The 14,094-nt window shown below is 40.1% G+C and overlaps 1 protein-coding gene and 1 long non-coding RNA gene across 3 annotated transcripts in view; one reads left to right on the top strand and one right to left on the bottom strand.

Annotated features, from left to right (window-relative positions):
• Window positions 1-6,544, bottom strand: part of NCAN (neurocan) — a 325,807-nt gene extending 319,263 nt beyond the window's left edge. The window contains exon 1 of the mRNA XM_063954781.1: window positions 6,120-6,544. Coding sequence (XP_063810851.1) covers window positions 6,120-6,142 — 23 coding nt within the window. The 5' untranslated portion in view covers window positions 6,143-6,544. The remainder of the gene's footprint in view (window positions 1-6,119) is intronic.
• Window positions 6,545-6,605: 61 nt separating this feature from the next.
• The window catches only part of LOC134929253 (uncharacterized), a 246,227-nt gene continuing 238,738 nt past the window's right edge, over window positions 6,606-14,094 (top strand). For both annotated transcript variants that reach the window (XR_010178506.1, XR_010178447.1), the window contains exon 1: window positions 6,606-6,676. This is a non-coding gene — a long non-coding RNA (uncharacterized LOC134929253). The remainder of the gene's footprint in view (window positions 6,677-14,094) is intronic.

Below are 14,094 nucleotides of genomic sequence, written 5' to 3'. Positions count from 1 at the left end.
CCCATGGCCGTCCCCATCACCTGAAGATAAAATGTGTCAAGAAATGAAATATGAACATTATTGAATCCAAGATAAATTGTTGGTGTGGAAGGGTAAGATCCCCATCATCAGTGAGTTTCTTTGCTATTGCATTGATGCCCAAGTCATGTGGAATATTAGTGTACAAACTTTGGACGTCGAGTGTGAGAACCGTACGTATCCCTCCACTCGATGTCTTTAATAAGATTCAAAAAATGAGTTGTGTCCTTGATGTGTGACTTGAGCATAGACACACGTGGCTGTAAAAAAATATCAACATAATGTGAAAGATTAGATGTGAGGGAACCTACACCAGAAATTATGGGATGACCGGGAGGTGACGTGAGTGACTTATGGATCTTAGGGAGGTGATAGTAGATGGGGACAATAGGATGTGAATTATATAGAACTCTGAATTCTTCCCTGGAGATCAGATTATTGCACAAGGCCCCATCAAGAAGATTGTGCAATTCCAAAAGATATTCACAGGTAGGATCTTTTTGAAGAATCCTATAGAACTTACTATTGTGGAGCTGTCTCTTGGCCTCCTGAACATAATCCAATCTATCTTGTATGATGAGTTGAAGATTGCTATAGATCATGTATAACTATGGTAATTCCAGTCATAAACTACGGGGAATACTAAGAGAGCGTAAACTAAACCTCATTATTGCTACTTCTAGGAGATTGTCCATAACCAGATATACCCTGAGACATTCAAAATTAGAAAATGTATGGATGTGTTTTTCTTCTTCCCCCTTTTCGCTTTTATTCCACTTCCTCTATCATATCCCTTAATAAGTGTTTAATTTGTCTAAGGGGTTCTATAAAATTATCTTTGTAGGTTAAAATGTTTGGTCTTAATGCGTAAGATTTTGCTGTTTCTTTATACTCCCTAATAGGTTATTGTTCCTATAATAAACTAGATGATTAGTAGATTTTATAGAGAACGAATTATTAATTGCCCGCAAGATTGGGTAAAGGTGAGATAACTATATTCTAGCAAGCCTTATAATTGGCTAATGGTTCCCAGGGCAACATACATAAACATCTTTCCCGTCTGTCAGCTTCTCTGTGTCACGTGCTAGGAGAAAGTTCCGGTCACGTGATCGCATTGAAGCAAGCGACGAGGAACAACCCCCTCTCTTCCCCTTGGTGACTGCTGTTTGCGGTCCACTCGGCGGAAGTGGGTGAGGTTATACATCCGGAACTTCCAGTTATAGGATTGTGCTGATGTACGAGTTAGCTCTTACCACTCCACTCAGTGACCGCGGCGTGTGCGGTTCACTGATCGGAAGTGATGTCAGAGACAGTACCCGGAAGGGATGACCGGGACGTTCACGATTTAAGTTTAAAATAAGCTTTATATCACTGATAACCTCTGTTTTGAAATAAAGACATAATTAAGCCTGAGACTATTTGTTGCAGAACGACTGGAGATACAAAATAATCTGTTATTATAGGGACTGGTGCAATCACTATGTAGATACTTACTCCCTTTAACTCGGAAGCAGTTGAAGTGTGTCTTATTTTGAGCTGAATTTTTAAATCAGAAAAACTCTATAAGGAGATATTTTATGTAGCAATATCATTCGTGAACTGAGTCTGTCCTAGGAACATATGTTTTAAGTATATTTGAAGTGTTTTTTATTGATTTAAAATGAGTAGAAGGATTGAGCAAACAGCTGTTAACCATTTGATTATTATGAAGGGTATAAATACCCAGGCATTTCACTTGTTCAAACCACCTTTGATAAAGCTGCAGAACCTGCAACGAAACGCGTCAGCAAGGAGGCGATTGGGGTCACCATCTTTCTGTGTATTACTGCCCGAGTGTGCCCGGACCAGGACTGGACTTTGCTGTCAGCAAAAACACTGTGGTGATTATTAACAACAGGACTACCACTATTCCTCTATATCTGAAGAGGACACCGCGATGCAGTGAGGACCCGGAATTATGAACCCTTTCAGGAGACAATTTCAAGGGATTTTTACCTCCAGCGGCTTAATGTGGTAAATAACTCTGTAGGACTGCGCTGTCGGTCCATGATTAACTTTTCACCTATCTACCATCCGGTCTATACAAACAGGAACGGATCACACAGAGAAGGCAGTTGTTTATGTGACCCCATTTTAGCAATATCTGATTTTATATATATATATATATATATATATATATATATATATATGCATATGTGGATGTTTATATTAGTAAAGTGTTTTTAAGATTTATTAAATATTATCAATTGGTACTCAATCCTTCTACTTCATTAATTTTTACACCAGCGCTGCTATATGGTTCTTTTTAATGTCAGGATCTTGTATACTTCAAGCAGCTTATAATTTCCAGGACTTTTACTCACTCACTTTGATCCATGAATGAAGGACTACGAATCACAGCCATACTGATAACGTAAGTCCAAGCAGGGGTACATCTGCTGCCCCTTGTTCCTCACTTGTAGGATGCCTGGAGATGCACATGACACCCTAAGCACGCAACTGGTGCCCAAGAACTGAAATACCTATGTAAGGCACTGCTACTAACAGAACATAGAATGTCCCATAATTACTTTAGGGTTCAAGCCTTATGGCTAATACTTTTTGGAACTCACTACCTTCTACAGCCCACTAGGTTCCTAGTCTATAAACCTTAAAAAACAAATTAAATACATATCTATTTAGTCGTGAATTCCAGTAATGCTCCCTCTTATTTGTAAAGAAAAATAAAAAATGCTCTGCTCTCTTTTCTGTACTATGGTAATCCTTTATAGTTTTATTTTGTACCAAGTTTTTATATCTGCAAATGTGAAGTTCTACTGGGAAAGAAAGCATTATACAAATAAAGTTCTTGTTGTTGTTGTTATTTTTTATTATTATTATTATTATTATTATTATTATTATTATTTTTATATATTTTTTTATGGATAAGTATATATTTCTCAGTATAAATGCATATATGAAGATTATCTTACTAGTTATCTGAAATGTTGAAGCATATGCATGAAATAAATACAACAGTATGATCTAATTTGTCTCTAGAGTTATAAAAATAAAGTGAGCTCTATGGTAGGTACCTGACCCTGTGTCATCTTATAGTTGGTTTTTTTTTCTGCAATTGTATGTTGATATATTTTTTATTGCTGATTAGTGTTATAAAGTAGCTAAATGATTTCTCTTTATAGAACATTGTTAAATAGAATTATGCCTTATCTTCATATGCAACTTCTTAACTTCATAACAACTTCATATGCAATTTACAGGATAGAAACGGTGCCTATATTTATCTTGGTTGTGACAAAAGCAGAAGCCAAACAGGCCTAATATACTGTTGGTTATAGTACCACTTTTATCAAGTGCCCAGAATTATGTCCTTTTTGCTTTTATCTAGTAGTTAAACAAATACGGTTTTGCTTTCAAGTTTAGGAACAGTGCTAGCCTGCACCATACATTATTCATATTAGTATCCCCTCTTGAGTGACCTGTCTCTTAGGATTTATGGGATCCCTATTATACAGTAATGGGTTGTGTTTGGCTCTCTTAATCTTCACTGTGGTGTTGATCACATATTTCAGTAGAATGGGAAAAGCAGTGAAGAAGAAAGCTGATACTGAGACTACTCATAGGGGGGTTCCAGTAGCAAACAAACTTTCTATGCAGTACATCTATATACTGCAACAAGAGCTATCTATCTATCTATCTATCTATCTATCTATCTATCTATCTATCTATCTATCTATCTATCTATCTATGTGGTATATGTCTTACTGGTACCTATCTATCTATCTATCTATCTATCTATCTATCTATCTATCTATCTATCTATCTTTATCATGTCCATCTATCTATCATCTGTATTATATCATATTTATTTATTATATTAGGGTACTATTCAGTCAGTCAATCTGATCTCTGTTCACAGGTGCAAATGGCAACTTTTTGATATAGCAAATGCACAGGTGACTTTATGCATTTTTGCATATGTCCATCCTATTCTGAGTTGACTGGAACTTGGCCAGATCTGTCTTTCGGTGAAATTGTTTTTTTGTGTGGTGGGAATTGGGTGGTGACACGGTACAGAACTGTCCTTACTTGTGGCATCGGAGTGTCGTGGGCATGCACCTCAAGTTCTAAGCATACGGTGAAGGGGAGGCTATTTCTAATAGACTTCTTGGACCTAGCATGGGCCTGGTGCGAGTGCTGCTGCTAAAGATGGCGGTTGCCATGGCTGTCATGGCTCTCCACTTGCAGACCCATCTATATCAAATTTGTAACTATCTGTCCATATATCTGTATACCTGATTATCTATCTATCTATCTATCTATCTATCTATCTATCTATCTATCTATCTATCTATCTATCTATCTATCTATCTATATATCTATCCTTCCTCTCTATCTATCTATCTATCTATCTATCTATCTATCTATCTATCTATCTATCTATCTATCTATCTATCTATCTATCCTTTCTATCTATCTATCTATCTATCTATCTATCTATCTATCTATCTATCTATCTATCTATCTATCTATGTGGTATATGTCTTGCTGGTATCTATCTCTCTATCTCTCTATCTATCTATCTATCTATCTATCTATCTATCTATCTATGTATCTATGTATCTGTGTGGTATATGAATTACTGGTATCTATCTATCTATCTATCTATCTATCTATCTATCTATCTATCTATCTATGTGGTATATGTCTTACTGGTATCTATCTATCTATCTATCTATCTATCTATCTATCTATCTATCTGGTATATGAATTACTGGTATGTATCTATCTATCTATCTATCTATCTATCTATCTATCTATCTATCTATCTATCTATCTATCTATCTATCCCTTATATGGATGTACTACACACAGTATATATATATATATATATATATATATATATATATATATATTTATTTCTGCATATGTCTGTCTTGTATCAGTGACAGTGTCTGTTGTTGCTGCTGTCATGCATTAAAGGAATAAAGAGGAATGAATCATTCCCATGTCTGTGTAGTGCAGGGCATACTTCATTGGTGCACGCTCCATTCTTCTTACCTCCTATTAATTTCAGAAGGACTGCCAAGTGAAATGTAATGGCCCACCTGCTCCACATGAGGAAAAGATAGAGTGACAAATGCCAATTATATTGGTTTTCTATAGTCACAATGGGTTTCTCTCCAGCCCCTAGATACATAAAAATGACATGTATCCATGTACATTTCGCCTTGATGACTCTGAAGTCATTCTGCATTCTAGAGGCATTTCCCCCAGTAGTCTGATCTACTACAAACATGGTTTCTAGATTCCAGCAACATGTTGTAGGAGGCGAAACAGAACATACACTGTTTATTAATAAACGTATGTATTGCTACATATCACAGAAAATACACTGATCAATTTAAAAAAAGTAAATAAATACAGAAAGAATACAAGCTGCATTATAACTTTATAAGCTCATAAAAGTTGTTCAATTCAAGCTTGGAAAGATTAAGTATTTATGAGATGAATATCAAATTACACTGCGGATTACAATATGGTAAATGAACCCCATATTAAAAGGCTATTACTACTTTCTGTGAGATGTTTCATATTAAGTTTAATAAAACACACAAAAACAATTTTATTTTAATTAAATGAATTCATTTGCCGAAATATTTGACATCATATTGTAAAAACTGTGTTTTTGTGCAAGCCATATGTAAGATGGTATAACAGTACTAAATTGTGCCGTTAGCTTTTTTAATTAATTTTCCTCTCGTGTGCTATACTGAAATGAAGAAGAAAAAAAAAGATAGCTTCCAACAACAATAGTCGATCTAATTAAAAAGCCTGAACACCAATACTGCCGATAAAGGTTTATCTAACACAGACTGCAGTTTGTAAAATGGCAGAGCAACACACCAGAAATCCTATTAAAACATATTTGCAAAAGCATTACATCAGTAGGCACAGATGGGATTTATTAGGACAATTTAGAGTACTTAGCTTATTGTAATCCTAAATAAATAAGAGTCATGTGTTCCATCAGAGAGTGTCAGTTAATGAAAGCTCTGATCACAAGAACGGATAAATATATAATAAGGCTTAATAATTACCTGCTTGGATGTTGTAGATCCATATTGAAAGTCTTCAGGAATGCATTGGAAAATCTCTTTAATAAGCAGCTGTTGTGAGTTAGGAGAGGTGCACAGGGGCTAGCAGTGATAAGGGGTACGATAGGTGGAACAGGAAAGCAGGACAAGAGGCAGGTTAGGCATCCAGGTCTCTTTGGGTACCAGAGAGCAGAGATGCTGCAGGAGAGCGAGTTCTTAGAAGGGGTGTGTACATAATACAGGCATACATCTCCACTGCATCCTCTGTATTCCCTCACATCAGCAGACTAGGGAAGGGTGTCTAAGGTTAAAGGCTGCACACACAGGACCCCTGGGCATCCCCTTCCTATGTCAGGGAACATCCCATCAGGGATCAATAGGAAATGAGAAGGAGAGATACTGCTCTCTCCACAGTGCTTTAGAGGAGGTGGGGGAGAGGGGAGACAGTCTAGTGTGAGCATGCGTGGGGATTTAGCTGCACCCTTTATTATCAAGACTGGTGCTCACTCCAGGTGCTGCACTGCAGGGGGTTTGTTACCACCGGCACACAATCTCTATTGGTAAGAACAAGTTGTTGAATTTATAAAGACAGCCACCATAAGGCATTTATTAGTCAGAAATGTGGTGACTTAATGCTTTAGGATCAAGAGGTACTGCAGATTTAATGGAATGCGTGTTTAACAGATAACATAGTGACTGCACAGGAAGAGAAATCAGAAAAGGGAAAGATGGAATATAGTAGAAGGTAGACAGGAATGGGCAGTATATACTGTTGGAAGAGAATTTAAATGAATGGAAATGTGGAATTAAAAGGAATATATAGAGACAGCGGGAGATAGATGAGATAAAATATTGATCAATGAAATAAAAATAAGGTGGGATACGTAGGGGGTGGGCCTGTGAAACAGGATGATTAATTGACTAGTAAGGTTAGATGGAGAGAATGAGAATGTGAGATAAAAGAAGGGTTACAGGAAGGGTTAATTAGTGCTAGAGGTTGTGGTGACAGGAAGGTCTAAGTTATAGATTGTGCAAATACAAGAAAGAGACAATAAGCACATCCACATTTTAAGACACAATAGGATGGGAAAGCAGAGTAGAAGAGATGAAGGTAGAAATCAATAGCCCAGGGACAGGGAAGAGGATCATTGTGACAAGAAAGAGACACGAGACTGCGAGTGCGGAGAGCAAGGGAAACAAGAAGATGTTCTGAAAACAAGACTTGAATAACAGTGTATGATAAAATATCTGAGAGTATTAACACTGGCTCTGAGAGGATGCGAGAGAAAATGATTCGTCTACTGTAGAAGGTAAAAGGTGTGAGAGCGTAGATGAAGTGGGAAACGGAGCTGAGGCTATAGGTCTGGGAGACACAAAAGGGGGTTATATATGGAGAAATATGTAGATAGAGTAAAAGAGAGCCAGATGGTGCTAGGACTGAGCTGGTAGACTGTAACTGAGCCAGAATGGGAGACGGTTAAGGAGGAAAGAAAAGTTATAAAGGGCAGATGCATAGATGACGAGGAGCTGCAACAGAACAAAGGAAATAGCAAGGAAATAACGCAGATAGAATAACTGGTGCTGAGCCTGTTTACACTTTAAAGCAATGGAATATGACAGAGCAGTGTAAGAAAGCTAAGTGTTAGAGGAACTAATTCACATCAAGCATACTTTGCTACATGAAACACAAGTACTCAAGTACTGACACTACTAATGGGGACAGTATGAATGAAACACAAACTATATTCCCCACCCCATGCATTAAAAATAGAACTTATTGAAAGCTTAATCTGGAGGTATTTGTACCCCTTAATGACCATCATAGTGTATATCTTAATTGTTTTAATGCCCCAGCTAAACATGTGTCATCAGAAATTACTTTTTGCTATTTCATAGTCTACCATTAAATATGTTGTATTGCATTTTGTTTCAGATTGAACTTTCTTATGGAAGCAGAGCAGAGTCATTATTGTGTATGTTATAGATAGTATGTTGGAAAATATAAGCAATATGGGACAAGACTGTATGGGCCTGACTCATGTTTGTAAGTAAAGCAAATAATCAAGCAACTGGGCAAAACCATGCTGCACTGCAGGTTGTGCAGATGTCACATGTGCAGAGAGATTTAGATTTTGGGGAGGTGTGTACAAACTTAAATCTAAAATGCAGCAGAGACGGATTTAGAGCTCATGGGGCCCTAGGCAAGATACCAGTTTGGGGCCCGCTTCCTTCAACAATCCATAGTACTATATTTTCATTCTTAGTTGCGTGCGGTATCACAAAAGTACCTTGGTGCATATGTAGTGCGATCGCGGCACGTACACAGACTACCAATAATCGCCCAGTTGTATGAACATCTGCATTGCGTACAAATCTGAAACAGACCCTATGGCTTTTGGAAGATTTGAAACCTGTGTCACAGTTAAAGGAAACTAACTGCCCACATACAGTGGATGAAACCATTTGTGTCTTCAAACATTTCTCATCTTATAAAAGAACATCGCTTAACAACATTGGGGGTAATTCTGAGTTGATCGCAGCAGGATTTGGGAGAGAGAGTTAGATTTGGGTGGGTTATTTTGTTTCTGTGCAGGGTAAATACTGGCTGCTTTATTTTTACACTGCAATTTAGATTGCAGTTTGAACACACCACACCCAAATCTAACTCTCTCTGTACATGTTATATCTGTCCCCCCTGCAGTGCACATCGTTTTGCCCAACTGCTAACAAAAATCCTGCTGCGATCAACTCAGAATTACCCCCATTGTCACTAGTCGCTATAAGTCTATACGCTGCATTCTCAGGATATTGGTTCAGGACCTAGCATTTCTTATCACAGAACATCTCTTAACATAATTGTCACTAGTCGCTATAAGTCTATACGCTGCATTCTCAGGATTATTGGTGCAGAACCTAGCATTTCTTGGACCGGGCAGGACCTAGGTGTATAGAGGAGTGTGTAAAGGAGACTGCAATTCCACCTTACACAGCAGTTCAAAACTGTATACTCTAGGACTGAATCTACACAAAAGATATTTAGATCTGCAAATCCAGGACACACATCCTTCCTACCCTAATCCTGACCCTAACTCATCCCAATCCCCAAACCTCACCCTAACCATAGCCCCAATACTCTAACCCCAAACCCAGTCCACTAAACCCTACACAACCCTAATACCTTATCCCTAACCCAAACTCCTAAACTAACCCTAATACCCTAACCCAAACCTCTAAATGAACCCTAATACCCTAACCCTAACTTCTCCCCTCTTAGTAAGTACTATAAAGGTGGATGGCCTTCTACCAATTGCTCCTTATATACAACACACAATTCTGATCTGTCAGAGTGCTAGGGATCAGAAGGTCGCTGCGAGGTGGCATCTGCAGTGGTGGCTGTGGTGTGGTGGAATCGAGTACATACAGATGGAGCCATGGTCATCTTTGCTCTGATGGACCATGCATCAACACGCTGCATGGGATGTTGGTCTGCGACTCTTCACAACCGGCAATTGCTCCATTAGTTCCTAATGGAATTGATAGCGCGATCAATGGCTGCGAATAGTCACAGCCTGGCACACCATGCAGCATGCCGCATAGCTGTAAGATGAGCATGTATATATATGTACACAGTAATGTGTGTGTCTGTGCCCTGCTTAGTGCCTATGACATATAATGATGGTGATGAGTTATCACCACAGACTATGGTGGCTTATCTCTCACGGCTGTGTGGTACAGAGCATTCATATGCATTTTCACACTGTAAGCACTGGGTGCCTGCCTAATATAGCATTAACATCACTGGTGTGCCATGATAATTTCACAAGCTATAGTAGACACTGACTACCCAACAACCCTGCAACTAATAGATTCCGGTATAAGCATACAGGGAGACAGATAGATGATTGGAGGGGCAGGGGTGACAGGGAGATAGTAGGTGACTGGGGAGGCAATGTAGCTAGCAGCCAGCTGTAGGATCAGAAGTGGAAGGAGTCCCAGTAGGGTAGGGCCCTGGGAATTTACTCCCTGACACGGTGCTGTTATAGTGGGAACCGGTGGCAGAAGCATGCAGTAAACAAACTAGGCTACACTGGTGGCCTCTGCTCTCAGCAGCGGAAGGAGGTCAGTGTGCTTGCCTTGCAGCAATATGGCACCTGTAGCGTGCAATCCTGTCCCAGGGCAGTGGATGATAGGGAGAGAGTGGTGCCAGGGAGAGGGTGACAGCAGTGGATGACAGGGAGAAGGTGATGCCACGGAGAGGGTGATAACAGTGGGTGACAGGGAGAGGGTGATGACCAGGAAGATGGTGACAGCAGTGGGTGACAAGGAGAAGGTGATGCCAGAAAGTGGGCAACAGGAAAAGGTTGATGCCAGGGAGTAGGTGACAGCAGTGTGTGACAGGAAGAGGGTGATGCAAGGGGAGAGTGACATGGAGAGTAATGCCAGGGAAAGTTGACAGCAGTGGGTGACAGGGAGAGAGTGATGCCAGTGAGAGGGTGACAGGGAGAAGATGACAGCAGTGGATGCAGGGAGTGGGTGGTGCCAGGGAGAGTGTGACAGCAGTGAGTGACAGGGAGAAGGTGACACTGCAGTCAGTGGATGATAACTATACAGTATTACAGTTTTCTTACCTGGGCCCAGAACTGATCCCTGGCACCCAAGCAGAACCTCAAACCCGGGGTTTGAACATAAGGTGGAAAGGGGAGGAGAGGGGAGAGCGTGACCCCTCCCTCCTCCAGCCGAGCACAGACTCTTGTAAGCCAGGAGGAGCTGAGAGTAGAGGGGGTCCTCCTTCCCCTCTGGCTGGGCCCGGACTGTCATTCACCAGTGTGCCATGTTTAGGCAATGTGACTCACTATAATGCCTGCAGTTGTGGGGTGCAGCGGTAGAACTCAGAAGATGGAACACTTACAGCTTGGCGCCGTGCGTGGCTGCGTAGCTGGCGTAATTGGCTAGCCAGCCCTGCATTCACAGTAAGTGACCGTAATGGGGTAAATGGAGTATGCTCCCCTTGGTTTGTGCAAGCACTGGTTACCGCTGTATGCCAAATGCTTTCATGTGTGGTACATTTATCTTTTCAGGTAAAATTGATGCGATACCTGTTATTTGTACTACTATTCTTTATATATGTATAGTAGGTCATTTTGATAATTTATATGAGGAAATGATCTTCCATTAGTGGATATTGTGTTACAGGGATTTAAACAATGGTTTATGGATTTGAGCTTCCGAATATGATAGTACCTTCAGAGGGACCTCAAACAGCACAGGCTGTAAATGCTCAGAGAGGTTATGGACTTAGCAAAATTGTTGAAGTTGCCAGAGCTGCCCCTAACCAATATGATGCCCTAGACAAGATTTTGGCTACTAGTTCTGCTTCTGACCCTGTACCCCTTTCCCAGCACCATCACCCCTTACCCATAGCAGTTCTCATTTTGGTGCTCCTACCGCCTATATTTTAAATAGGAACAGTGCGCACATTTGGTGCACAGCCCAAGAAGGGGCATGTTCTTGCTGGGAAGGGGCATGGCCACACAATATTACCCCTAATTCAAATTACGCCACACAGTATTGCAACTGTATTCACATTATATCATGCAATAATATGCCTTATTCACATTACATCACACAGTAGTACCACTTTACCTTGTATACGTTACTCCTCACAGAAGTGCCTCTTATTCACATTACATCACACTGAGTTGCTCCTTATTCACATTACATCACACTGAATTGCTCCTTATTCACATTACACCACACCATATTGCTCTTTATTCACATTAGACCACACAGTAGTGCCCATTCTACACGTTACGTATACACTAAGTACACTACGTGTATATGTGTATAAGGTGCTCTACTGAGCACCTTATACACATAATGCCATACATTAATAATGCATTTATACACATAATACCACACAGTAATGTCCCTTACACATATGATGCACATTAATAATGTCCTTATAAACATAATGCACCTTACACATTATGCCAACCTTTATTAATGCGCTTATACACAAAATGTCCCTTACACATATTCTGTGTGTGACTGTGGCTGTATCTGCATACGAAATGCTACGTTACGGTGATTTCCAGGAATACACTGTGGTGGAGACTGGGCGGAGTTTTAGTCAGCTGTAGGGACTGATTGGATGAGATCCCTCTGTCCCTGCAGCTTTTGGCTGAAATAATGATTTTTTTTTAATAATATAAAGCCATTCTGCGATGCTGTCATATAAAGTCAGTTTTTGCAGATATTTTAAACATTTTCCTGCAACCTGGATAGCAGAAAACATTAAAGTGCTGAAGAGAACAATGGCTTGCTCTCTATAGTGGGATTTTGTAGGAGCAGGGTATTTTCGGAGAAGATAATTCCATGATCTTTTCTGTTCCCTTTGCTAAATAATAGGATTGCTTAAATCATTCGGAAACGCTAGTTTACACGTAATTTGAGTAGAAATGTGTTTGCTGGATAGAACCCTACAAGCGTGCAAGGAAATGGGGTAAGCAGAAGAAAAGAAAGATAATGGTTTAAAAAAAAGTATCAAATAACTTGTTAACGCAAATGCTATTTTAAGGTACACCTTGCATAGCTTTGCTCTCTGTGTCATCTGCTAACTAAGGGTTAAATCCCTGTTACCATAGCTGATGTGACTTCTTGTGTTACTAGGAATCAGATGTCAGTGAGCCAGCTGTCACACAATCCTGGTTGATCAAGTATCCTCCCCATTGTTGAAGAGATGCATAGGTCCAGTAGATGTTGTTATTCAGTAGAATACATTATTTGGGAATCATTTCGGAGGCTATTAATGCAGATACTAAAATGTAGTAAGTCTGTAGGGACATAGGCGTGCGCAGGACATTTTATTAGGGGGTGCACGATTAGAAGGACGTGTTTAGCACCGCCTATTGGGCATGTTTAACACCACCTAATGGGCGTGTCTAGCACCACCTATCAGGCGTGTCTACCACCACATATTGGCACTCAATGCAAACTAAATAATATAGAGAATTGATGCACAGATAGATAGATAGATAGATAGATAGATAGATAGATAGATAGATAGATAAAATTTGTTTAATATATGTTCAATTTGTATATTTTATTACCATAGGTTGTATCCTAATCTCTCAAAATATATATTGATATTGAATTTGAACTTGTCCTCCTCAAAGAGGAACGCTGTATTCTGTGGCGTTGGCACATGATGAGGAGAGAGAGTGTGGGTGGGAGCATGAGCGGCCATGCACGTGGCATGACATTATCACGACACATCCCACAGGTTAGAGGAACTGGGAGTAGGATTACGTCAGTGATGCTGCACCATAAAAATGAACAACAGCCAGACTGAGCGGAGGGGTTGGCGGACGCAGTGGGTGGGAGGAGAGAAATGAGCACATTCGGCGATCACTGATACTGCAGCAGCAGGTGTGTGTGAGGGGGTTACAGACATTAGGGGGTGCCTGTGCGCACCAGGAACCCCCCCTGCGCACGCCTATGTGTAGGGGAGATGTAATAGACCATTGAGAGAGATAAAGTGGAGAAGTTGCTCATACTAAACATCAGCTGTCAGTTATCTAGCACAGTCTTTAAATGAAAGACGTTGATTGGCTGCTATGGGCAACTTCTCCAGTTTATGGGTGGGATGTACTAAGCATCGCAACTTCTCCATTGGCTCACATCTCCACTCTTTTCACTTCTTCATACATCTCCCCCTGAAGTACAATGATGTCTCCTTTATAAATGTGTGTGCATTTATTTTGTACAAATTGGCATCATATCTGACTGCCTCCAAACTGTTCACTATGGACAACAAATGTTCACAGAAGCAGTTCTTCGTCCACCTCGGACTTCGTCCTACTTTGCATGTCCATCTTATAATGTGCACTGTGGAAAAACTACAGATTCCTGCCTACTTCCACTTTAGAACTAACCCCCAATATTTCCACTGCTATGTTAAGCCTCATGCATACTTTAA

Source organism: Pseudophryne corroboree, chromosome 1 (genome assembly GCF_028390025.1).
Source record: "Pseudophryne corroboree isolate aPseCor3 chromosome 1, aPseCor3.hap2, whole genome shotgun sequence".
Classification (NCBI taxonomy): Eukaryota; Metazoa; Chordata; class Amphibia; order Anura; family Myobatrachidae; genus Pseudophryne; species Pseudophryne corroboree.
The sequence above is the reverse complement of the archived record's forward strand: the minus strand, read 5'-3'. Positions and strand labels throughout refer to the sequence as shown.